Source organism: Corythoichthys intestinalis, chromosome 6 (genome assembly GCF_030265065.1).
Source record: "Corythoichthys intestinalis isolate RoL2023-P3 chromosome 6, ASM3026506v1, whole genome shotgun sequence".
In the NCBI taxonomy this organism is placed as follows: Eukaryota; Metazoa; Chordata; class Actinopteri; order Syngnathiformes; family Syngnathidae; genus Corythoichthys; species Corythoichthys intestinalis.
In genome coordinates this window covers 55469930-55497082 of record NC_080400.1, presented here as the reverse complement: position 1 = coordinate 55497082, position 27153 = coordinate 55469930, and the positions used below count along the sequence as shown (strand labels likewise).

The 27153-nt window shown below is 38.4% G+C and overlaps 1 protein-coding gene across 1 annotated transcript; it reads right to left on the bottom strand.

Moving 5' to 3' along the window:
- Positions 1-1140: 1140 nt before the first annotated feature.
- Positions 1141-26235, bottom strand: LOC130917123 (P2Y purinoceptor 2-like). Its single transcript, XM_057838209.1, has 5 exons — positions 26187-26235; positions 8557-8886; positions 1910-2078; positions 1486-1831; positions 1141-1401 (listed from the first exon to the last, which is right to left on the bottom strand). The coding sequence occupies exons 1-5, from the start codon at positions 26233-26235 to the stop codon at positions 1141-1143; spliced, it is 1155 nt and encodes a 384-aa protein (XP_057694192.1).
- Positions 26236-27153: the final 918 nt, after the last annotated feature.

The following is a 27153-nucleotide window of genomic DNA, read 5'->3' as shown; positions in this document are numbered from 1 at the left end:
TATTTAATCAGACAATAAGAAAAATATCCGTAAAATGTATTAACGGTCATTGAGGGGCCCCTATGGTTCTGAGGCCCGGGAGAACATACCCGGTTGCCCCCCGTCGACGGGCTTGTATGTACTTTTATATGGCGGAAAACACAGACAAGACTTAAAAAGCAGTTTCTGCTCTTGCAACCCTCTATAAAATAAACTGCTGTATTTTAAGCCAAAACAACTGTTAAATTTGATAGAACAATATGTCTATATAATGCCATAGCAGATTCATGGCGCACTAAGCCTCCTAACTATTTATAATTTGTCCGTTTTACCCTGAAAACCCCCATTTACAGACGTCGCGCAACCACTTTTGTTTCAACCTAGCCATAAAAAGAAGGTAAGTGCTTATATTTATTATTCAAAATGTCTGCCGTTTTTAGCTTAGAATCATTAATTGATGTCTGATATTTAGTTTAAAAAAAAAAAAAAAAAAAAAAAACGACTTAAAAATATTATTCACTCGCATATTTTAAACTTTTAAACAAATTACGTCACAATGAAAAATTTGGCGTTTGTAAAAAAGTCACGGATATCTACCTCATAACTATCGCTTAATTGTATTTTTTTTTGTTACTGTCGCATTTTCCCCCAATATGTTAGATGATAAATAATCGATCCAAACAAAGAAAAATAACGTTTAAAAGGGCAAATATATGAAAAAGAATATCTCAACCACTCCTTGTTGACTGCGATTTCTGCATCGCGACCCTTGTTATATCACCATGTTTTACCCATAAAATCCCCCCAAAATCCGGCTGTGGCCATTCACAGCTGTGTCTTGACACTCGGTGACGCATGCTACATGGAGCTTTTGGATTGAAACAAGGTAAGTACGCGATAATATCTCGTTAAAATCTTGACGTCTTTAATTCTGCTCTCGCGGGCTCTTGCCTCCAGTTAGCTGTTTAATTTTTTTTTTTTTTTTAAATGCCCTCCTGTTCAAAAATATTTTCCCCCAGAAAATTGAGATTTTAAGCTTTCCAATGATGTATCACGCATGCATATCGGACAATTTTTAAATTTGGCCAAATTGGGGGTTTCGGAGCGGAACTTCAAGTCACCCTAGTGTTTTCCGCCATATATATTTTGAACCGGTAAATTTTATACTGGGCCGCTGCAGACTGATACTTGGGCACGTGCCCCAGTTAAATATGTCTGGCGATGCCCATGCTGTGTGGGTTCTAACGACCATCCTTCACTCTCATCTTGTCTTCTGAGGAACATTTTCTTCCTGGTGAGATTAGTGCGGGCATCCTGTCCAGCTAAAAAGTAAAGGATTGGATCCATGCAGCTGTTGGCACTAGCAAATGGTCTGGTCACTTTATATGCAATACTGGATGCCTCCAGCAAATAACAGCTGACCTGGAAGAAAAAAGGTCACGGTAAAACTTTTTTTTTTTTTTTTTTAAACATACAGGATGTTCGAGAAGTGTATTTTATCCTCACCTGTGCAGGATTGAACTGTCTCAGATATCGGAAACAATAATACAGACTCCTGGTGAGGTGAAACGGCAGGAAACAAAGCATGAAGGTTGCCAGCACGATGATGATCATCTTGACTGATTTCTGCTTCGTGGGAATGGCTTCTTGGTCTGCTCCACCACCCTGTGCTAAAGTATCGCTACCCCAACTGGGCTCCAGAAGCTTCTGCACCATCAAGCCATAACACACTAACAGGACCATGAAGGGCAGCACAAACATGAACACCGTCACGGCCGAGCTGTACACCAAGAAGTCGTCGAAGAACTCCGGGCTGGTTGTGTCATAACAAATCCTCTCTGTGGTCACATCCCTGACCAAGGACGAATAATATGACAAGATTATCGCCTAATTTAAATCATAGACGAGGACAGAATAAGAGCGGAGTCACCTCATTCTTGAGAAGTAAAGAATAGGTGCCTGGCAGAATAAAACACAGACCCAAACAGCCACTGACACCAGTTTGGCTCGACCAGCGCTGATCCACTTCAAGGAGCGGACTGGATAGCAGATGCCTACAAAGCGATGAAGGCTGATACAGCACAGGAATAGAATAGAACCTAGAAAGGAGGAGTGTGATAATGTGTCTGTGGTCAACATTAGAGTAATGCATTACTCAGAATTCACTTGATTAATTAGATATGTACAGTGGTATGAAAAAGTATCTGAACCTTTTGAAATTTCTCACATTTCCGCATGAAATCACCATCAAATGTGATCTGATCTTTGTCAAAATCACACAGAACCACCCAAACATTAATAGGTTTTCATATTTTAATGAGGATAGCATGCAAACAATGACAGAACGGGGAAAAATAATTAAGTGAACCCTCTGCCTATGGAGACTTAAAGAGCAATTGAAACCAATTATTACCAAACAATTTAAGTCAGGTCTGTCCCCAATCACTGATGAGTGGTTTAAAGCTGCCCTGCCCACTATAAAACACACACCTGGTAAAAATTGTTATGATGAGAAGCATTGTCTGGTGTGCATCGTGGCTCGGTCAAAAGAGCTGTCTGAAGACCTGCGATCAAGTATTGTTGATTTGGATAAAGCTGGGAAAGGATACAAAACCATGACTAAAAGTCTGGATGTTCATCAGTCGACAGTCAGAGAAGTTGTCTACAAATGGCAAGAGTTTGGCACTGCTGCTTCTCTCCCAAAGAGTGGCCATCCACCAAAGATGACGTCAAGAGTTTAGTGCAGAATACTCAGAGAGGTAAAAAACAGCCCTAGAGTGCCTGCTCAAGACTTACAGAAATCACTGGCACAGTCCAATATCTCTGTGCACACATCAACTATATGTAAAACTATGGCCAAGAATTCATGGGAGGACTCCACGGAGGAAGCCACTGCTGTCTAAAAAAAAAAATTATTGCCCATTTAATGTTCGCAAAAAGGCACTTGGACACTTGAATTGTTTGGGAGTAATGCACAACGTCATATGTGGAGGAAAAATGGAACAACTCACCAACATCAACAACCTCATCCCCACCGAGAAGCATGGTGGAGGGAGCATCATGATTTGTTGCTAGTTTGCTGCCTCAGGGCCTGGACAACTTGCGATCATTAATGGAAGAATGAATTCAAAGTTTATCAGGATGTTTTGCAGGAAAACCTGAGACTGTCTGTCAGACAATTGAAGCTAAAAACAGGATGAATGCTGCAACAAGACAATGATCCAAAACACAGAAGTAAGTCAACTTCAGAATGGTATCAGAAGAACAAAATACACTTCCTGTAGTGGCCGAGTCAAAGTCCAGACTTGAACCCCATTGAGATGCTGTGGCATGACCTAAAGAAAGCGATTCATGCCAGACATCCCTAGAGTCTGACTGAATTACAGCAGTTTTGTAGAGAAGAATGGGCCAAGATTAGTCCTGATCAATATGCCAGACTGATCTGCAGCTACAGGAAGCGTCTGGTTGAAGTTATTGCTGCCAAAGGGGGGACCACAAAATATTAAATGTGATGGTTCACTTAGTTATTTTTCCCCTTTCTGTCATTGTTTGCATACTATCCTCATTAAAATATGAAAACCTATACAGTGCCCTCCATAATTATTGGATTTATAATAATTATGTGGTTTTTTAGCTTCTAATATTTTTTTTTATAAAATGATATGGGACCTTAATGGAAAAAAAACAGAAAAATCCAACCTTCAATACAAGTGCATTTATTCAGTGGGGGAAAAAATCCCACATAAAGAAATAATTATTTGAATAAATAATAAATAAATAATTATTTTTAATTAATTATTTGAATGTGTGTCACAATTATTAGCACCCCTGGTGTTAATACTGTGGACAACCCCCTTTTGCCAACAAAACAGCACCTAATCTTCTATAATGTTTCACAAGAAGGGAAAAGACAGAAAGAGGGATCTTCAGCCATTCCTCTTTGCAGAAGCTCTCTAAATCGTCCAGAGACCTGGGTCCTCTCCTCTGTACTCTCCTCTTCACCTCACCCTACAGGTTTTCAATGGGGTTGAGGTCTGGGGACTGAGATGGCCATGGGAGGAGCTTGATTTTGTGTCTGGTGAACCATTTCTGTGTAGATTTGGCCATATGTTTAGGGTCATTGTCTTGCTGAAAGACCCAGTGACGACCCATCTTCAGCTTTCGGGCAGAGGGCAACAGATTTTGATTTAAAATGTCCTGGTATTTCAAAGCATTCATGATGCCATGCACCCTAACAAGGTTCCCAGGGCCTTTGGAAGCGAAACAGCCCCACAGCATCACTGACCCACCCCCATACTTCACAGAGAGTATGAGGTGCTTTTCAGCATGCGCATCTTTCGTGGCACGCCAGACCCACTTAGAGTGTTTGTTGCCAAAAAGCTCAATCTTGGTCTCATCTGACCAAAGCACACGGTCCCAGTTGGAGCCCCAATAGCACTTGGCGAACTCCAGACGTTTGCGTTTACGATTGTGAGTGAGGAAAGGTTTCTCCGTGCATGCCTCACAAACAGCTTGTTGGCGTGTAGACAGCACCTCATTTTCCCATCTTGTGAAACATTATAGGAGAAGATTAGGTGCTGTTTTGTTGGCAAACAAACGGGGGGTTGTACAAAGTATTAACACCAGAGGTGCTAATAATTGTGACACACATTATTTGATGTCAAATAATTATTTCTTTATGTGGGATTTTTTCCCCACTGAACAAATGCACTTGTATTGAAGGTTGGATTTTTCTCTTTTTTTCCATTAAGGTCCCATATTATTTAGAAGAAGAAAAAACATTAGAAGCTAAAAAACACATAATTATTATGAATCCAATAATTATGGAGGGCACTGTAAATGTTTGGGTGGTTTTAGTTAAAGCAGACACATTTTTTTTCATCTGTGTTATTTTGACAAAGATCAGATCACATTTGATGGTGATTTTATGCAGAAATGTGAGAAATTCCAAACAGTTCAGATAATTTTCCCTAACACTGTGTTTGATTGTAATTGTTAATATGTTCTATATGTTTTCGTTACAGTGGTTCTCAAACATTTTACAGCAAGCGCCACCTCAAAAAGTATAACCCTCAATTCCAGTAAAGTTTGCACTTTGTGGCAAATATGAAGGAAAAGCAGGTCAAAAGTTTAGAAACTTTTCACCAATCAGTTGAATGAGAAATCGTCTCAAACCTTTTGACCAAGTGTGGTGTACAATGATTTGCAAATTATGTTCAACCTACTGTATATTCAGTAGTGTATGAAGTACTCACTTTTTTTTTTTTTTTTTTAAACTGAAGTAAGGGTACAGAAACAGGGGCAAAACATTACTGAGGTACAAGTATCTAAGAAAAAAAAATACTCAAGTAAAAGCACTAAAGTACTTGTTCGAACATCTTTTCAAGTACGATTTAAAAATATTTTCTCTCAATGCAAAAATGTAATATACACTATATATATATTTTATATTTTAAATATAAATATATAACCGTGCAGAATGGAAAAAGTAATAAAATTGACTGCATTGTAAACGGAAGCTTAACAAGCCAAAAAAAAACTCCAAAACTTATCTTAATGGCGGATTGCAAGCAACTATCAAGTGCATGCCCCCACTTACTGTACAAGAGTGTGCAGCACACAGGTGAAAGCGCGCTGCTGTTAGTGTTGTTTTTTATTGGTCAATGTCTTGTTCACCTGCTTAATCTTAATTAACAGAAAGCAATGGCAAGTTTCATGCACCTCTCAGATGGAATATTGGACCACTCTACTTTTGAGAACAGTTCCAGGTCTTTCAGATTTGAACGGTGCCTTCTTGCAACAGCAGTTTTGAGATCTCTCAATAGGTGTTCAATGGGATTTTAATCATCGATGGCCACCTCAGATATTCTTCAGCACTGGTCTCCAACCATTAATTGGTGCTATTTGAGGTATGTTTTGGGTCATTGTTCTGTTGGAACAACCATGACCTCTGACGCAGACCCAGTTTTCTGACACTACACCCTACATCACGTCCCAAAACATTTTGATAGTCTCCATATTTCATGACTCCCAAGGTACCCAGTGCCAGAAAAAAGAATGAGGCCTACAAAGAAAATAACACAGTGCCTATAGCACAGGTGTCAAACCGATTCCAGAAAGGGCCTAGTGGGTGCAGGTTTACTTTCCAAACAATGAAGAGGACACCTTTTCACCAATTAGCTCTTTTACATGTATAATCAGTTAAACTTTGTCAGGTGCTGCTTGTTTCAGCAGGTTGGTTAAACTCTCTGCGCGTTATCGGTTGGAACAAAATCCAGCACCCACTAGGCCCTTTCTGGAATCGGGTTGACACCTGTTGCCTTTAGTCAAACATGGAGGTCCAATGATGTTTCGGGGTAGTTTTGCTGCCTCTGGCACTGGGTGCCTTGACAGTGTGCAAGGAGTCATGAAATATGGAGACCATCAAAATATTATGGGCCGCAATGTAGGATGTAGCGTCAGAAAACTGGGTCAGCATCAGATGTCATGGGTGATCCAACAGGACAATTACCCAAAACATACTTCAAATAGCATCACGGAATGGTTGGAGACAAAGCGCTGAAGAATTCTGAGGTGGCCATTGATGTGTCCGGATTTAAATCCTATTGAACACCTATGAGAGAGATCTCAAAATCGCTGTTGCGAGAAGGCACCCTTCAAATCTTAGAGACCTGGAGTTTGCAAAAATGGTCCAAAATTCCATCTGAGAGGTGCACGAAACTTGTTGATGGTTATAGAAAGTGACTGCGTTCTGTTATTTCTTCTAAAGGATGCGCAACCAAAAATTGAGTTGGGGATGCCAACAATTTTGTCCAGACCATTTTTACATTTTGTGTAAAATTGTGTACATTTTAGCTTTTCTCTTCGGCTTTTTTGTGTTTTTCCAAAGCATATCCAAAAAATTAACACATTCAGACTGAAAACATTTGGAATTGCGTTAATGTCTAGGAGAATTTGTATTTTCTGGAAAAATTCCAGGGGTGCCAATAATTTCGTCCATGACTGTATATCAGGTCACTTCCTGCTGCTTCTGAGGCATCTGGGATTTCCTGTAGCTATTGGGTAACTTCCTGTTGATTTAGGCTCATTTTGGCATTTCATTTTTTTCTCCACAAGAGGGCACTCGTGCTCTTTGGGTCATATTGTTATTCTGGTCTGAATTCAATGATTTTTGTGTCATCGTTTTGGCATAATATAGTCATGTTATAGGTTATAGTACAGTATAATAAGAGCAGTTCATATAGATGAAGTTGTGCTAAGAAAAAAAATGCTATTATATTAACACAAATCAGACATTGTACGCGGGTACGCACAACGTTACTCATTATTTGAATATTCTTTTCAACTGACATTTTTTTTTACTTGTTCTCATGCTTACTTTTACTTGGGTAATATTATTTAGAAGTAATGCTACTTTTACTTCAGTAAAATCTTTGGATACTCTACCCACCACTGAATACATGTTGCAGTAAGTATAAAGTTGCCATTATGTAACATTATACAAGTAATTTCTATTACAATGAATGTTTAAAATGTACAATTTTTTATATTTATATTCTGTCAAATTTCTTTCTTCCTGAACCCATTACCACTACATAAATATGAGATATGTGAGAAAATATGTAACCAGATCAGACAATTTTTCTTAAATCTATTCAAATAATTTTCTCCATCTTGTTTTGAGTTTTGAAGAGACTAGTTAACAGATGAATGTGTCAAAATTTCCCACTTACTTTAAGTAAATATTACTATTTGTTTTTATTAAGCCCATAAAAGTTGGGATTTTTTCAAAAAATTGCTTACAAATAATGTTTTTAACAATATCTATTCTTAAATTAAGGACTTTTGTGACAAACAAGCTTTTTTTTTTTTTTTTTTTTTTTTAATGTAATACACAAATTAATTTCTTAAAATAGGCCTGTTAGGCGTATTTGCCAACTAGCTATTTTTCTTATTTGAAGAAATCTAAGTAAATATAATTTACTTGAAGCACTGGCAGATAATTCACTTATTTGTAATAGATTTACACTGAAAACAAGCGAATTTTACTCATTGTAAGGAGGTGTGTTTTTGCAGTGAACTCGCCTGCTCACAAACACATATACTGCAAACACACACTTCCTTAAAACGAGTTAAATTCCCTTGTTTTCGGTATAAATCTACTAAAAATAAGTGAAATTATCTGCTAGTGCTTTAAGTTAATGTTATTCAGATTTCTTGAAATAGAAAAATAGCTAGCGGAAAATAAGCTTATTTTAAGCAATAAATTAGTCATATTGTTTGTCAGAAATGTTCTTAATCCAAGAATATATCATGTTCAATACATTATTTGAAAGCTCATTCTTCTTGATTTAAGTGAAAAATGAGACCAACTTTGAAATATACTGTATAGGCCTAATAAGAACAAATAGTAATATTTACTTTAAGTGGAATAATCTGAAACATGTATCTATTAACTAGTCTTTAACACTCAAAAAAGAAGAAAATTATTTGACTCGATTTAAGAAATATAATCTGATTAATACGCAATAAACTTGCTGTGCACATGCATACAGTAGTCTTATTTCAGAATCATACCATATAAGTTGGTATAAAAGAGGAAGCGTATGAGCTTGCAGAACAGTTCTCCGAAGGGCCAGTCATTTTTAACGGCGTAGTAGTAAATGAGGAAGGGCAGTGTGAGGATGTAAAGCGTGTCACACACTGTTAGGTTGAACATGTAGATAGTGGAGGGGTTCCAGCGTTTTGTGCGGAACACAATAACATATACCGCTGTGAAATTAAGTGCCAGGCCAAACACGAACACAAGTGAGTAGCTGACTGGAAGCAGAATGTATTTAAAATCTTCTTGAAAATGACAGTAGAAGTTACTGACATTGCCTGGGCCCATCGTGTTGACCGTTTCACCTGTAAGGAAAAATATGATCAAAATACTTAAGAGGCTTTAGAAAAAAATGATGTGTTTGTACAAGGCAAATGTAGGTGTGGTATGTAAATTCCAGCTAGCACAACAATTCACTTCAGGCTCACACTCATTGAACACAACAACATTAGACACATTTACATCTATAATGAGATCTGTATTAAAAATTCAGTCTTAAAGGGATCCCTGGACTTAAAGACTTGTAGGCTCTAATAAGCCACAATTGTTCTCTTTTACTAAAATATGTTATTAGAAGTATATATATTATTGCCATTGATTCAAAAATCTATAATATTTAGTACATGTTTTGACCTAAGGAGGGCGCCATGTTTTACGCGCGCAATGCACGCTGGTAGTGATGATGGGGTCTGGACTGGGAGAATAGCTGTGCTAGCTAGCAAGCGAAGCTAGTATGGCGACTGGCATGATTTTGTCACATTCTGCTGCTGGTCTGATTGTTTTGTAAGAGATATGTGGGATGAGTTCCCAACTTCATACCTGCACCCAATTCCAGCTTATCAGAAGTGTCTTTAAAGAGATCCTAGGCGGCTTGCCGAGATATTGACTTGCTGCCATTTGACAGTTTGTATATCCCTTCCTTGTTAGTTGAATCATTAACTTGTTTTTTCGTTTGTCTGCCTCTCACCACAGTTTTCCCTCTTTTTTCTTTTTCCTATTGATCCCGTCCTACTGTCACAGACCCTTTTTGTGTCTCCATTTTCGCGATCGCGTGTTTTTTTTGTGTGTTTAATAAACTCTTTTACGCAATCCCTATGTTGTAGTTGTCTGCTTGCTGTTTGAAGTGAGCCGCGTTTTTTAATTCCGTGGTCAAGCCAGTCGCACTTTTTTTTCTGTTGCGTCATCGGCCTGCATTGTTGGCAAGGCTGTCAAAGCTGACCGAGTGGAATCACAGACAAAGAGCTTTTTCTGTTGAAAATTCTTGTGAAAATGTGCTTAAATCCCTGGATTCTTTATACATATGGATGTAAAACAGTCTCGATTCTTCGTTAAAAGCAAAAAAAAAAACCAAAGCGTGCAGTTAGCATTTTTTTAATGTTACTTTGTCTAAGTACAATGCTAGTCTGTTAGTGAATGTGGCTAGCGGCCGCCTGATGTAAACAGAGCTTTTCCGGTGAAAATTCTTGTGAATAAATGCTTAAATCCCTGAATTCCTTTATAGATATGGACATAAAACATCCTCGATTCTTGGTTAAAAGCAAAAAAAAAAACCAAAGCGTGCAGTTAGCATTTTTTTAATGTTAATATGTCTAAGTACAATGCTAGTCTGTTAGTGAATGTGGCTAGCGGCCGCCTGATGTAAACAGAGCTTTTCCGGTGAAAATTCTTGTGAATAAATGCTTAAATCCCTGAATTCCTTTATAGATATGGACATAAAACGGTCTCGATTCTTGGTTAAAAGCAAAAAAAAAAAAAAGTGCTGTTATTATTTATTTTGCGTAAATATTACGAACTATGAGCCAATGCAGTAGCGGCTAATTTCTCCCTATTGATTTTTTTTCACAACGTTTCAAAATGCATTGATGGTACGAAAAATATAATAATTACCTTGAATCATCGAACAAATCACCCCGGAGACAATCCTTCCTGTTTGTATGCGAAACAGCTTTCGTACTTTTTCAACAGAAATCCGACGTTAGATCACTGTGTACGTGTGTTTGTGAATAGCTCCATTTGATGTGGGCGGCCCCCTACTTGAATGCGAGGTGCAGTGCATGACAGATCTGACCCGTCAATACATTATGAAGACTATGGTTGCATTTCCCTTTCAGGTTTTACCGCACAGACAGACAACGCGTGTAGGTTGCAATTGCTTTATAAGGAAAATAATGACAATAACATCACGTGGAAGTGTAGTCCTATGGTTTACGCGCACGTCTGTTGCACAGAAAACAGGCGGGTTCGTATCCCACTGGTGTTTTTCATTTAATTGCTTTTGCTGCTCATTTTAAGAAATATTGACAGTGCTGTCCTGCTCATTACTTTTCTGCTTGCGTTCAAATTGGAAGGGCAGAACCGACGACATGTTTATGTAGCTAATGAGTGACACTGTGGACGTACGGCAGCACTAGCCAGAGATGTCACCCCCCAGAGTGCATTGCGTTGTCAACAACAATGGCGACCTACTAGTTAAACTAATTTTTCAAATTTTATCAAAACAAAAACATTAAGAGGGGTTTGAATATCAATTTTTTATAACTCATTCTAACATTTATCTTTTAAGAACTACAGTGGTATGAAAAAGTATCTGAACCTTTTGGAATTTCTCACATTTCTGCATAAAATCACCATCAAATGTGATCTGATCTTTCTCAAAATCTCGCAGATGAAAACCAGTGTCTGCTGTAACTAAAACCATCCAAAACATTTATAGGTTTTCATAATTTAATGACGATAGCATGCAAACAGTGACAGAACAGAGAAAAATAAGTAAGTGAATAACATTTAATATATTGTGAAGCCCCCTTTGGCAGCAATAACTTCAACCAGACGCTTCCTGTAGCTGCAGATCAGTCTGTCACATCATCGACCAGGACTATTCTTGGTCCGTTCTTCTTTACAAAACTGCTGTAGTTCAGTCAGATTCCTGGGATGTCTGCCATGAATCGCTGTCTTTAGGTCATGCCACAGCATCTCAATGGGGTTCAAGTCTGGACTTTGACTTGGCCATTCCAGAGCGTGTATTTTGTTCTTCTGAAACCATTCTGAAGTTGATTTACTTCTGCGTTTTGGATCATTGTCTTGTTGCAGCATCCATCCTCTTTTTAGCTTCAACTGTCCGACACATGGCCTCAGGTTTTCCTGCAAAACATCCTGACAAACTTTTGAATTCATTCTTCCTTTTATGATTGCAAGTTGTCCAGGCCCCGAGGTAGCAAAACAGTCCCAAATCATGATGCTCCTTCCACCATGCTTTACGGTGGAGATAAGGTGGTCCCAAACAATTAAACTTTGGTTTCATCAGTCAACAAAATATTTTACCAAAACTTCGTTGGAGTGTCCAAGTGCCATTTTGCAAACATTAAATGAGCAACAATGTTTTTTTTTAGACAGCAGTGGCTGCTTCCGTGGAGTCCTCCCATGAACACCATTCTTGGCTAGTGTTTTACTATAGTTGATGTGTGCACCGAGATATTGGACTGTGCCAGTGATTTTTGTAAGTCTTTAGCAGACACTCTAGGGTTCTTTTTTACCTCTCTGAGTATTCTGCGCTGAACTCTTGACATCATCTTTGGTGAATGGCCACTCTTTGGGAGAGAAGCAACAGTGCCAAACTCTCTCCATTTGTAGACAACTTCTCGGACTATCAATTGATGAACATCCAGACATTTCGAGATGGTTTTGTATCCTTTCCCAGCTTTATACAAATCAACAATCCTTGATCGCAGGTCTTCAGACAACTCTTTTGACCAGACAATGCCTCTCATCAAGACAATTCTTACCCGGCGTGTGTTTTATAGTTGGCAGGGCAGCTTTAAACCACTCAGTGATTCGGCACACACCGGACTTAAAAGTTTGGTAAAAATTGCTTTCAATTGCTCTTAAAGTCTCCCTAGGCAGAGGGTTTACTTACTTATTTTCCCCTCTTCTGTCATTGTTTGCATGCTATCATCATTAAAATATGAAAACCTATAACTGTTTGGGTGGTTTTAGTTAAGCAGGCACTGTTTTTTCATCTGTGTGATTTTGACAAAGATCAGATCACGTTTGATGGTGATTTTAGGCAGAAATGTGAGAAATTCCAAAAGGTTCAGATATTTTTTCATACCACTGTAAGTCTTTCTGTCAGTAGTTCCCTTTAAGAAAAACGTCCATGCTCTGTCAGAGAGGAATTCATTTAACAATTTTTGTTGTTGTTTTGGTAGCAGTTTACGCTGGTGTATTTCTGCACTGCATTTGAACTCTAACACTTTTCTTGCCTTATTCAACTCCATGAAAAGTTCAAATAACAGCATTCAAATATCTAACATTTATTTGAAAGAATACCTTTCTGTGTACATTTTCTGCACCGTTTTATGCGAAATGTCATTTAACAATATAGCTGTACTGTATACTGATGGACAGGAGACGGACAAATTTGAGGATGGTTCAGCAGGAATCGCTACGTTTACCCCAAGGCCCGTGGACCAGTTCCCCAAAATTCCATGTCATTTTATGTGGAACGTAAATGCTTCATATTAGCTACTGGAAAAGAAGGTGCACCTTGTTCAAGCTATCACCATTGCACTTGGTGATATTGTTCATGTTTTCAAAAGAAAATCCATTATTTAATTATGAATAGAATTATTATTATCCATTTTCTTCTGCAAATGTTAAAATATGAGTTGGGCAATTATGCTATTAGCCTAAGCTAACGGTGTGCTGTATATACACCTTGATTTCGGCTTATCGTAACAACCCTAAAAATTAAACAATTATGTTTTTCCTCTTAAGTTGACCACAACTCAAACACAATTTGGATATCTCTGAACTCACGTAAACACTACAGTAATCTATTAAAACATCTGTTGAACCAGTCATACGTTTTAGGCTCATTCTCACTGTTTACTCATGTATAATGATATTCTTTGCATTGCTATTCACCAGCGCACTACTATGAACTTTCTTTTTAGACCCTTCATCTTTCCCTTAAAAATAACAAATGGATATTCGGGTGTTATGCGTCAACATACCTGAAAGAACTAGATCTCGTGCAGTTCGCTGTTTATTCCAGATTCTGTCGACCTACTACTTTTTGGTCAGTATGTAGCACATTTGAGTTGAAGCCGGTCGAGCTGGGACTTGCATTTGCAGAGACCCTGAGGCTGTTATTCACATTTAGGATGGCTACAACACACAACTGATAATACTAATTTACTCATTTGCACACTCTTGTACAGGAGGTGGGGATGTGCAACTGCTAGAATAATTCAGTACTAGTGCACTAGTACTTCTATTACAGGCATGAAAATGGGTCAGGGGTTAAAAGTGTGAGAAGGGTATGGAGTAAATATGTTCCTGTATACTGTACAACTAGGGCTGTCCCAAACGACTAATTTTCTCCCCGTTAGTCAGCCGACTATTTTTACGATTACCGTAATTTCCCGAATATAAGGCACAGCCATGTATAATGCGCACCCCAAATTTACTTGTAAGATCTCGGGAAAATTATTGTGCCCGTTTATAACGCGCACCCAAAATTTAGCACCAATAAATAGAAGAATACAAGAAAACAGAGCTCGTGCACAGATACAGAAATGTCATTTTACTGACAGTTGAAACACAGCATAAGCATAGCATATTGGTAGTTCAAAACATTACCATAAACTGACAATATTTACGGTAATAATATGATTTGACAACTTCTCCAATTTACCAGAATCTAGGAGAAAACAAAACAGATGTGTCTTTTCTTTTAAAGGCTGCTGTATAACTTGCTCGTTTCATCATGATGAATAGATGTTTCTTCCATGGATTGATACGGTAAAATGAAAGTGAGAACGTAAGTCGGAAATCCGAGAGCGCTCATCGCTGTCGACACGACAGTAACAGTAGGAACTATTGTTATTTGTGTTTGAGTTTCCCGAGGGACAGATATAGTTGACGGACACACACAGAAGGTCTGTGTTGTTACGTTTGTTATGGTCCGAGTTGCGGAGCTGCAATAAACGTTGGCTCAAATGAGTTCAAGAAACTAAATTCTGTGCTTTATGAAGAGTGAAAAAAGCAGAATTTAACACAGACGAAATCATTCGGCTGATCAGAGTGAAGTATTACCCAAACAAAATGGTGACGTCACGTACCGTAATGGTCGGCAACGGTTTGCCGCATACGTTTCTTCAACACAGCGTGGCCGTGTCAATAAAAAAAAAAAAAAATCAGTTTATATATATATTAGGGCTGTCCCAAATGACTAATTTTCTCCCGATTAGTCAGCCGACTATTTTTACGATTAGTCGACTAATCTAATAATTAAAATTTTTTATATATTTTTTTTTTACTAATTTAGCGATGAAATTTTTGTTGACTCTTATCAATTCACAAAAACATATTAGAACACGTAAATTATTTATTTAAGTACAAATAAACACGTAAATAACAATAATAAATCAAAAAATAAACGAGTTCAAATGCTGATAGAATTAACTAGTGCAAAAGAATGGAATGTAAACAGATTCAGAACACTGACTTTGCCTTTCCAACATGATTCAAAACAATTCTTAAAAAAACACCTAGCATTAATATTACAGTATAGTACTATATATAATAGTATCAATTATAATAATTATTCATTGCCAATCAGATTTTTCATAAAGGGTGTCATTTTAAAGGTATTCTTAGTGTAGAATCTGAATTTTGAAGTATGTGGGATTAACTCCAGAAATCGCTATTTATATGAAAAACATGACATGCTTTTATTTTTAAATGTTCACCGGAAGTACATTCGCTAAACCGCTAACTTCAGCTTTACACTCCGCAAAAAAAAGCACTTTTTGTAATTGCATGTAGTGTCAGTAATAGATTTTTTGGTCATTTTTTTCGTTTGCAAATGCTGTTAACCAGCGATTTTTCATGTTTGAAGTGTCACCTTTTAACCGCAAGTTTGCTTTCACGAGACGACTGCCAATGTTTTATAGCAGGCTAAAGTAAGTTGCCTTTTTTCCCCCCATTCACCTCAGTGTAGCAGTGCTAACGTTACAGTGTTTAATATAGATGTGTTTTCTTATTTTGTATGTCTGAACTTTAATTCTACAGCGTGTTGATAAGAGAAAGGAACTGGAGTCTCATATGCCATCAGCACGCACGCACCAATGTATGCACGCACGCACGCACGCACGCACGCACGCGCGCAGCGATAAAAGGCAGCCGTGAAAATTACCGGCCTCATTTTTATTTGCTGTGCGATAAATGGACTGATTGCCCATCGTGACAGACTTAGCAACTTCAATAAAACATGTCGTTAGTTACCGTAATTTCCGGATTACAAGCCGCTACTTTTTTCCCTCATTTTGAATCCTGCGGCGTATCCAATGATGCGGCCAATTTATCAATTTTTCTAACGACCGCCAGGAGCGCTAGAGCATAAAATGTAAGCATAAGACACGTGCAATATATGTGTCGAGGAAGACGCTAGTTTGCACTCTTACCCGTATCTTAATTTTGTGCTTTGTGCACGAATAAAAGTAGCAGACCCTCATCGTTGTGCATTAGTAAAATTAGCATACCCGCATGATGGAAAATGCTAGAAGGAATGGATATGACGTGCCGAGTTGAACTGAAGGCTTGGATGGCCAGCGGCGTCAGATCGTTTACAAAAGTGGCCGTATGCGAAGAGCAACTTTTGCAAAAGTCTGACAGCGGGGAGCAGCATGAAAAAAATCCACCATCACCAACGGGTTTCCAAAAGCCGGTCTGCTTTGCGTGACGAAGAGGACGACACACGCTTATGAGTGAGCTTGAGGAGTCAGCTAAGTGCCGTGTTGCTGGCGCTGTTTGGAAAGAAAATTTAAGGTAATGTAACGATGACAAAGAGTAACCCGCTAAGTTAGGTTGCAATTCTTTATTTTGGAAACTCGTCGAACAACACACGACTTCTGCCTCTAGCAGCCGACGCGCACACACAGACACACCCGCAACAACAGCACGTCTCTTGCTCTTCTGCACCTCCCTTACCTGTAAGTCACGCGCTATATCATAACCCGATTCGTTAAAGTATGGTATTAAAACTTAGAAAACTGTGTATTCCTTTATAAATATTTCAGTTTACTATGTGGGCACACGCGGCTTATAGGCAGGAGAGGCTTATGTGTGTACAAAATGCTTTTTTCTTTAAAAATGTACTGGGTGAGGCTTGTAATCAGGGGCGCTCAATAGTCCGGATTTTACGGTAGTTAGATGGACTTACAAACTGGGTGACGACGCTTTAGGTGTTTATTCACGGCTGACGTGCAGCCAAGCTTGGCATTGAAGACACAGGACAAAAGAGTGTACCCTCCTTTGTTTCTTTGAAACAAATCAATGTTTTGGACACTTTGGTGCGCTTTTTTGGCTTTGTGCCGCTTTCCCCGCTTGCATACAGAGCGTCCGACATTCTGAACTTTCCACGCATATATTTTTTTAACCCTTCATTAATCGTCGACGGGATGTTTCGCACGTTGACGGATTTACGTCATCGATGACGTCGACTATGTCGACTCTTTGGGACAGCTCTAATATATATATCTGTTGTCTCCATCCATGTACCCGTTTATAATGCGCACCATGATTTTACAAGTTGATTTTGGGGAAAAATGTGTGCGTTATATTCGGGAAATTACGGTAGTCGACTAATCTGATATTGTTATTTTCCTTTTTTTTAAAAATTTTTTTTTTAACTAATTTAGCAACTACATTTTTGATGACGCTTTTTTTGGAACACTTAAATTCTTTATTAAAGTACAAATAAACATGTAAATAACAACAATAAATCACAAATAAACAATGAGGTCAAATGCTGATAGCATTAACTAGTGCAAAAGAATGGAATGTAAACAGATTTAGAACACTGACTTCACCTTTCCAAAATGATTCAAAACAATTCTGGAAAAAAAATATCTAGCATTAATATTATAGTATACTACTATATGTAATAGTAGTATGATAATTATTCATTGGGAATCAGATTTTTCATAAAGGGTGTCATTTAAAGCTATTCTTGGTGAAGAAACTGAATTCTGAAGTATGTGGGATTAACTTTATATGACAGATGTCACAGGGTGGAAGTGTTTTAATATTTTGATTTGTTTTCAATTTTTTGTGCTGTAGTTTGCTTATAGAATAATTGCTCGTAGTTTTAACTTCCAACCTAATTGACACCACTTAGAACACTTATGCAGGACACCTGTAACACTCTGGCCAATATAACAAGACAGAGGACTAAGACAATTGGAGGCCGACAGGGGCGGGACAAAGCAGTGAGCCGGTCAATAAAAGGCCCAGGTGACGTGAGCAAAGAGCCAGGAGGATGCCAAGCCACGCCACGACACGACGAGAGGCGGCAGGAACGACCAGGCATCCCAATAGACGGGAGACGACCACCGGAAGGCCCTGGCTGACATGTCACAACCTGGGACAACTGCAGCGGCAGGGTGACAGGCCCTGCCTCGGCGGTGAGTATTGAAAAGACGAGCGTCGCACGTGGCGGAGAAAAATTATTATTGCCAGGGGCGTTGGAGACCAGGGAACCCGCACTGCTGGCCGTTGTTTTTTACGTCACAGGCTTGTCTACGGTGGAGAGAGACAACGGGAGCGGCCACCACCGAGGACACTGAACTCCACCTGCATATGACTGACTTCAGTGCCCTCTTCTGATCGTTGGCCTGTGACTTTTATGGTTTTGGCTTTTCAGCCCCTTTGCAGCTGTTAAGCCTTTTTAGCACTTGTAAGTGCAATAAACATTGTGAACTGTGAAACGTCTCGAGTATCTCCTTGGTCGCAGGGTGCGCTCTCCACCCGGTTTCCCTCATTTTTACCCCGTGACACAAACATGGCTTGCTTTTGTTTTTAAATGTTTACCGGAAGTACAGTGAGGCAAATAAGAATGACCTACAGAGAGCTGGGACCACAGTAACAAAGGCTACTATCAGTAACACAATGCGCCACCAGGGACTCAAATTCTGCACTGCCAGACGTGTCCCCCTGCTGAAGAAAGTACATGTCCAGGCCCGTCTGCGGTTCACTAGAGAGCATTTGGATGATCCAGAAGAGGACTGGGAGAATGTGTTATGGTCAGATGAAAACAAAATACAACTTTTTGGTAGAAACACAGGTTCTCGTGTTTGGCGGAGAAAGAATACTGAATTGCATCTGAAGAACACCATACCGACTGTGAAGCATGGGGATGGAAACATCATGCTTTGGGGCTGTTTTTCTGCAAAGGGACCAGGACGACTGATCTGTGTAAAGGAAAGAATGAATGGGGCCATTTATCGAGAGATTTTGAGTGAAAATCTCCTTCCATCAGCAGGGGGATTGAAGATGAGACGTGGTTGGGTCTTCAATATCCCAAACACACAGCCAGGGCAACAAAGGAGTGGCTTCGTAAGAAGCATTTCAAGGTCTTGGAGTGGCCTAGCCAGTCTCCAGATGTCAACCCCGTAGAAAATCTGTGTAGGAGTTGAAAGCCCGTGTTGCGCAACGACAGCCCCAAAACATCATTGCTCCAGAGGAGATCTGCATGGAGGAATGGGCCAAAATACCAGCAACAGTGTGTGATAAGCTTGTGAAGAGTTACAGAAAACGTTTGCCCTCCGTTATTGCCAACAAAGGGTACATAACAAAGTATTGAGATGAACTTTTGATATTGACCAAATACTTATTTTCCACCAATTATCTATAAATCAATGAGTTTTTCTGTTTTTTTTTCCACATTCTGCCTCTCATGGTTGAGGTTTACCCATGCTGACAATTACAGGCCTCTCTAATATTTTGAAGTGGGAGAACATGCACGATTAGTGGTTGACTAAATATTTATTTGCCCCACTGTACATTCACTAAACCGCTAACTGTAAGCTTTACACTCAGCAAAAACGACACTTTTCTTCATTACATTTGGTGTAGTAATAGTTTTTTTTTTTGTTCCATTTTTCGTTTGCAAATGCTAATAACCAGCGATTATTTTAGGTTTTAAGTGTCACCTTTTAACCACAAGATTGCGTTTTGGAGAAGACTGCCAATGTTTTATAGAAGGCTAAAGTAGGTTGTGTAGCGGATGATTTTAGTGAATCTCGTAGCTCGAAAGTGGAGTTTGTGTCCCGTGTTCGGCCGCTCGTGTGTCTTGTTCTTCTCTTGTCTCTGCCGGAGACGTGCACAACAAGAGTTCCCCCCGGGACACAACATACCCCATATTAATTCCATGGGTGAATTATGGACATATAATGAAAGGTCACGACAGTTGTCTTTCTTGCCTATTAGCCTCACTGTAGCAAAGCTAACGTTTACAATGTTTAAAATAGATGTGTTTTATTTTATTTTGTATGTCTGAAGTTTAATTCTACGGCGTGTTGATGACCAATAAAACTCTGTGAAAGGCACTGGGGTCTCATATGCCATCAGCACGCGCGTACAAATGTACGCATGCACGCGCGGCGATAAATCGTGGCCGTGAAAATTACCGCCCTCATTTTTATTTACCGTGCGATAAATGGAATGGTTGGATATCGCGACAGGTTTAGCAACTTCAATAAAACACAAATGGGTGTCGGCGCTTGTAGGTGTTCATTCACGGCCGACGTGCAGCCAAGCTTGGCAATGAAGAGACAGGACACAACAGTGTACCCTCCTTTGTTTCGTTGAAATAAGTCAATGCTTTGGTCACTCCGGTGCGCTTTTTTGGCTTCGTGCCGCTTTCCCCGCTTACATACCAAGCATCCGACATTAGAAAAATCTCAGCCCCCCCCCCCACCCCCCCCCCCCCCACCCCTAAAAATTTTCTGCTCGGATCTACACAATTCACGTAGGTCACCCTTTTTTACTCCAAAACGGCGAATTCCGCTGAAAAGTGAGAGATTTTTATGGCTGGTATTAGTTATGTTTCTTCAATGTACTTTGCTTTCCCAGTTGTGGAATGTAATGAAGTAAAAGTACTTCGTTACTGTACTCAGATTTGGGTAGTAACACTTTACATGTACTGCGTTACATTTACTTGAGTAACTTTTTGAGAAAAATGTACTCCTAAAAGTATAAGTAGTTTTACCAAGCCGTACTTTTTACTTGAGTAGATTTGTGAAGAAAAAAAAACGCTGCTCTTCCTCTACTACTTTGTGCAACACAAGTCATTACATTTTTCCTCTTCAGCATAATAAATTTATTTATTTAATTTTGTTAGCGATGCTGTTGCCGAAAGTAGCACTACTAATTTCACCATTGAGATGTCAAAACAATAATCACATGACTCCATTACACCAATCAGACGCAAGCTTGCCGTTCTACGATCACGCAAACCTGTTCAATCATGTGTCTTTACAGCACCGTGACAAATGAAGTATTTGACATATAGGGCTGCCCTCAACATGACTCGAAAGCGCGGATTTAAAACTCGCCCAGTTTTTATTTGGCACCGATTGACCACAGAAAACCGGAAATATGATCCTTTTAATTTCGTAACAGTAACTATGAAGGATCTACAGTAATCACTACTTAAACTAGGAACTATTGTTTTTGTCCAGCAGAAGGCACGGCACTCATGCTCTTTGGACGAATAATGCTTCATTGATGTTTTTTTTCTCTCTTTCATTATTTATTTTTGTTTTTTTAAGTTCTTTGGCTTCATGTGGTTATGTAATGGGTTATTGTACAAGATCATTATAACAACAGTTCATATAGATAAGTTTGTGCTGAGAGCAAAAAAATACCATTGTTTAAAAAAAAAAAAAAAAATCAAACAAAAACAAGCAGTTACTCAAAATGTTAATCATTACTTGAGTATTCTTTTCACTGGATATTTTTTTTTATTTGTACTTGAGTACATTTTTGGATGACTACTTTCACTCTTACTTGAGTAATTTCATTTTGAAGTAACGCTACTCTTACATGAGTAAAATTTTTGGCTACTCTACCAATCTCTGACTGTACTTAAGTACATTTTTGTGTATCTGTACTTTACAAATATGAAGTGGCACTTTTTACTTTTACTTCACTACATTTCACACCATGTATCTGTACTTTTACTCCACCTCTTTTCAAATCGTCGCCTGCGTTACGCTGCAAAAAAACACTCCCTTAAAACTAATTAAATTCCCTTGTTTTCAGTGTAAATCTATTCAAAATAAGTGAAATTATCTGCCAGCGCGTCAAGTAAATTTTACTCACTTAGATTTCTTGAAATAAGAAAAATAGGCGGCAGAAAATAAGTTTAACTGACTTATTTTAAACAATTAATTAGTATATTTAATCTTTTAAAAAAAAGCTTGTCAGAAATGTTCTTGATTTAAGAATAGATCTTGTTCAAAACGTTATTTGAAATCAAAATTTTCTTGATTTAGGTGAATAATGACCAATTTTTAGATGTATGGGCTTAATAAGAACAAACAGTAATATTTACTTGAAGTAAGTTGAATAATCTGATGCATGAATCTGTTAACTGGCCCTTAACACTCAAAACAAGATGGAAAAAATTATTGGACTAGATTTAAGAAAAATATGAAAAAAAAAACTGATTAAGACGTCATAAATTTGCAGTGTACCCCCCCCCCCCCCCCATTTTTTCTCATTGAGAATTGATCGTTTCGTTTTCATGCCTTCTGAGCAATCAATAAGTGTAACTATACTGTAACTGAGCACTAGAGGCAGCAACACGAATACAAGCAAGATTTGGTAGGTGAACAAGATATTAACCAACAGCTAGCAGGGCGCCCTCAAAGGAGTGGGTCCTGCACACTCTTGTACGGTAGGTGGGGGTATGCACTGGACTAGAGCATGAATTATTTCAGGAAGTCACGGGACGGGAATAATATTCAACGGGAGTGAGAACAACTAAATAGATCATGAATTTTCACCTGTGTTAAAAAACCTAGAGGACCGAAGCGTCCAGTTTTGCAGTTTTATTTTCGTGGGCCAACACTGTCTCAACTTCTGCTGGCACATCAAAAGAACTACACACAGGGGCGCTGGAAGTCACTCACAGCAGGGGGTGCTAAGCATCTTTTTTTAGCATTTCTCATTGTAATTTGTCATGCTCATGCAATTTTTACATTAAAGTCGTGCACAATAGCAGTACACACGCATGCTGGATAGTTTACATACTCCTACTAGGCCACAACAAAGCGTTCTATTTCACCTACAGTGTGTGTTGGAGTTTTTGTATTGGAAATGAAAGCGCACCTGTATTATAACGCAAATCAGTGGCGCTAGACGGCGCAATGACACATTTGAAAACTAAAAGGTCCAAGAAGCCTCAGTTTAACGCCCCTTTTCACAACACTAAAATAAATTGCACACAAATATCCAGCAGCGCTCTGCACGGCGGCAGCTCAACAGCAACAACAAAAAATAATATGGCTACAATGCAAGCATTTCTTACCTATTTAAAGACACCAAAGGACAATCATCTTCATTTTCAACTTAAAATTTGAGAAAATGTCACTATTTTTGTAAAGAAAAAAATTGCTAATTCATTTTTGCGCCATATACACTAAAAAAAAAAACGGGCAGTTGAACTGACATAAAAAAAAATATGGAAAGAATTTGCACCTGATAATATTGCTTTCCTTCAGCATTTGGCAATTGTGTCCTTTTAACATAAAGCACACATGTTAAGCCAACATTAGGCATTCATGTTGCGCGAACATAACGCACTCTTGTTGAGCCAACATAAGGCACTCATGTTCACCCCAAAATACATGTTGAACCGACATTAAAGAAATACATAATTTGCACCTGATTAAATTGCTTTCCTTCAGTATTTTTCAATTGTGTTCTTTTAACATAAAGCACACATGTTAAGCCAACATTAGGCATTCATGTTGCGCGAACATAACGCACTCTTGTTGAGCCAACATAAGGCACTCATGTTCACCCCAAAATACATGTTGAACCGACATTAAAGAAATACATAATTTGCACCTGATTAAATTGCTTTCCTTCAGTTTTTTCAATTGTGTTCTTTTAACATAAAGCACACATGTTGACCCAACATAAGGCACAACTAGGGCTGTCAAATTTATCGCGTTAATGGGCGGTAATTAATTTTTTTAATTAGTCACGTTAAAATATTTAACGCACGCACGGAATGACCCACTCACGCATTGCTGCAAACAGACTACAAAGGCGCCGTTCTACGTATATACAGAGCTAAGAGGCAGTGACAAGTGAGTGGAGTGGATACAGGCATTCATTTGGACCGTGTTTTTAATTGCCTAAAGCTTTGACATCTCTTCCACAATAATTATAACTATTGAGGCGAGCACCGTGGGGAAGAATGACAGGAGTTGATCTTTTTCTTAACACCCTGCATTGTACACAACACAGAGAAGATATAGTATTTGCAGCCGCCACACACAGTCACTTTCCATCATGCATTTGGGCAGAACAGTTTTGTCATTACATTATAATTTACTGAAAGCTCAACAAATACACTAGATGGCAATATTTAGTCACAATATACAAACTCACATTTATCCTTTAAGAATCTATCCATGAATCCCTTTCACAGAAAGAATGTTAATAATGTTAATGCCATCTTGTGGATTTATTGTTATAATAAACAAATACAGTACTTATGTACAGTATGTTGAATGTACAGTTGTGGTCAAAAGTTTACATACACTTGTGAAGAACATAATGTCATGGCTCTCTTGAGTTTCCAGTTGTTGGTATCACTTTTTTCTGTTCACCCATAATAAAGTCATAAAAGAACCAAACTTCATGAATGTTTTTTGTGACAAAGAAGTATCTGTTCCGATCACTCTATCAGAGAAAAATCAGAGTTGTAGAAATAACTGGAAACTCAAGAGAGCCATGACATTATGTTCTTCACAATTGTATGTAAACTTTTGACCACAACTGTATATATCTGTCTTGTGTTATCTTTCCATTCCAACAATAATTTACAGAAAAATATGGCATATTTTAGAGATGGTATGAATTGCGTTTAATTACGATGAATTAATTTCTAAGCTGTGATTAACTCGATTAAAAATTTTAATCGTTTGAGAAGCCCTAATTTTAACGTAAATGGCCGTCAATGGCATCACTTTATATATGCCTCAATGGAATCCAATACATTGGCATCAATAGTAGCGACATTTATGATAGTCAATGGCATGGACGTACATAGCTGTCAGTGGTATTGACTTACTTAGGCGCCACTTCAATGTCAATGGGCTGTAATGGTAAATGATCAAAAATTACAACCACCTATGTTTTCCTGTCATTGAAAATGAAGGGAAAATGTTTGCCATTAAAAATGAATGGAATTCCGATCATTTTGATATTTAAACGGTGCCGGTTGGCCAAACGATTTGGAGTCTCCAGTGCGCCGAAAAAACATGGATAATAAGATTATGAAAGAAAGAAATAAAAATAAAGTTGAGAAATTTTACTAGCTGGGCCTGTGCCTTGCAAAGCCCCATCTAATTAAAAAAAAAACACTTTTCACAAACAAAATAATAATTAAATGGTGACGGTTATTGGGCCGGCCGGCTCTACCAATGAGGTGTTACTTATTTTATCAGGGAGTTGGCAAAACCTACTTTTAAATCTCGCGAGAAATGACGAGACTATTGCAATTGGTTGGAAAGGCACGTTAACATTATGTTGCATCAACATGATCTAATCTAGCTACTCATTCATTGTTCACGTTTATGTATGGATTGCATGATTTAATCATGCTCACCTTGGAAACATGATGTGTTCTTGCTGAAGATGCACATTGTCTTTTAGTAATCTTTACAACCTACTGGAGTCATTTTTTGAGTGTATTAACACTTCCTCTGTCAACAGTTTAATTTTCCAATAGAGCCTTATTCAACGTGACCCGGGAGCAAGCAAGGTGTCAAGTGGTGACCATATTATTACAACAACAAAAAAACAAAAAAAACAAAAACTTTTTCACCATATTTATTTAAAGCAAAATGAGGTAACTTTTCAAACTGTATAAAACATTTTCATAATATTTGTGATGATATGTCGACTGACAACTAGTTGAATTACACCTTGTTTACATCTTGAGTGGGTCTATATCGCTTTCACCAGCACTAATTAACTCTAAGGAGGGCGGCAGTGTTAGCCATACTACTGTAAGCCACATGGTTCAATTCATGGCTATAACCGCCCACTGGGTTGGCAGTGCATTGCATGGCAGCAGCATAATTGGCTTTGGGCAATGTAACAATGTAGATAAATGCGCTATACAAGTACTCTCCATTTACTATGCATCCTTCACACAGCCGCTGGAAAATGAAATGCCATTAAAGGGCAGCTGAAAAAAGCTTTTCGGATTTTGGTGTAATTTTACTAATATAAACTTTGGACGAGTTCGTCAAAACAACCATGTCATTATTAACGCGTAATTGCAAGGATAATTTGCGTTTTTTTTTGTAGTCCGTTAATGGTCCCTTCGCAAACCCGGAAGTGTGACGTAGATTCCCCGACGTAACAGAGAAGACTATCCACAGCTAGCATAGCAGCAACAATGATGTCAGTGATATTTCCACCAAAGGTAACCATTCAGGATCGCTGTTTCGTGTTGCTATCGATGGCAAAGGCTTCCAGGAAAGATGATCTACAATTAATCCCTACATGTTTGTACCTGAGGCGTCAGATGATGACGATTTATTTGACACAGCAGACGTCGTCATGACGCCAATTGACAGCTCGACACTTCACGAACGGGAGAGTGGTAAGCCTATGTCCAGCATCGTGATTTTTCTATTTGAGAGAATGCGATTACATGGTTGTCTACATTTTCCATGCTCCCCACATAGCTGAAACTGGATATTAGGTTATGGGACAGCTCCTACCCATCTAAATATGGTGAAGCTAGCCCAAATGTGGCTAAATAAATAATTTATGGTATCGATTTTTCAAAATAAATGACAAAACGATTTTGTTTTCCAGGTGTTGCCGTAAACCTTCAAGTAATTACCCTTCCAAGAGAATACCTGTGTCGTCAGGAGATCCCACACGTGAGAGCCAAACTTGAGGAGGCTGAAGCACTGACAGGGGCATGAATTACATTTAAAAAAAAAAAACCATAAATTGTAAACAACATTGACATATTTTGTTGACTGTTAAATGTACTCTATTGGTATATAATACATTGAAATTATATTACATTCTGAAACAATATTCAATAGGCCACAATAATAACAATACCAGATTTATGTTGAATCAGCATCAGCTTTCACTGTCAGATTGTGACACAACATAGAAAGCTAAGTTATACCAAGTAAACAAAGAACGCAAATTTAGTAACCAACACAAAGCTCGGATAGCAACGAACTAGCGTAACATTGAAAAATAATCATGGCAGAAGACTGACAAGCAGTTTAGAGTGGAAAAATGTATTTAGTCTTTTCTGTAGCATTAAGTGTCTTCTCAATACAAAGATAAATCATTATAACTAATAAATATGAAGGTAACTAGATTTTTCTTTTAAAAATGTGTACTGTATATATGACTAGTTTATGATTTCATTTCATCAAAATTTGCTAAATTTATTTCTTCTAAGTCATCGTCATCTGAAGAAATTCAGCATCTGAGGCCTCTGTCGTCAT

Coding starts and splice junctions, on each gene's coding strand:
- LOC130917123 (XM_057838209.1), bottom strand. CDS start 26,235: ATGACGACGTCTGCTGTGTCAAATAAATCGTCATCATCTGACGCCTCA. Junction 8,887..26,186: donor GTCATCATCTGACGCCTCAG/GTACAAACATGT, acceptor TTTTCCTTACAG/GTGAAACGGTCAACACGATG. Junction 1,832..1,909: donor CTTTACTTCTCAAGAATGAG/GTGACTCCGCTC, acceptor GTCCTTGGTCAG/GGATGTGACCACAGAGAGGA.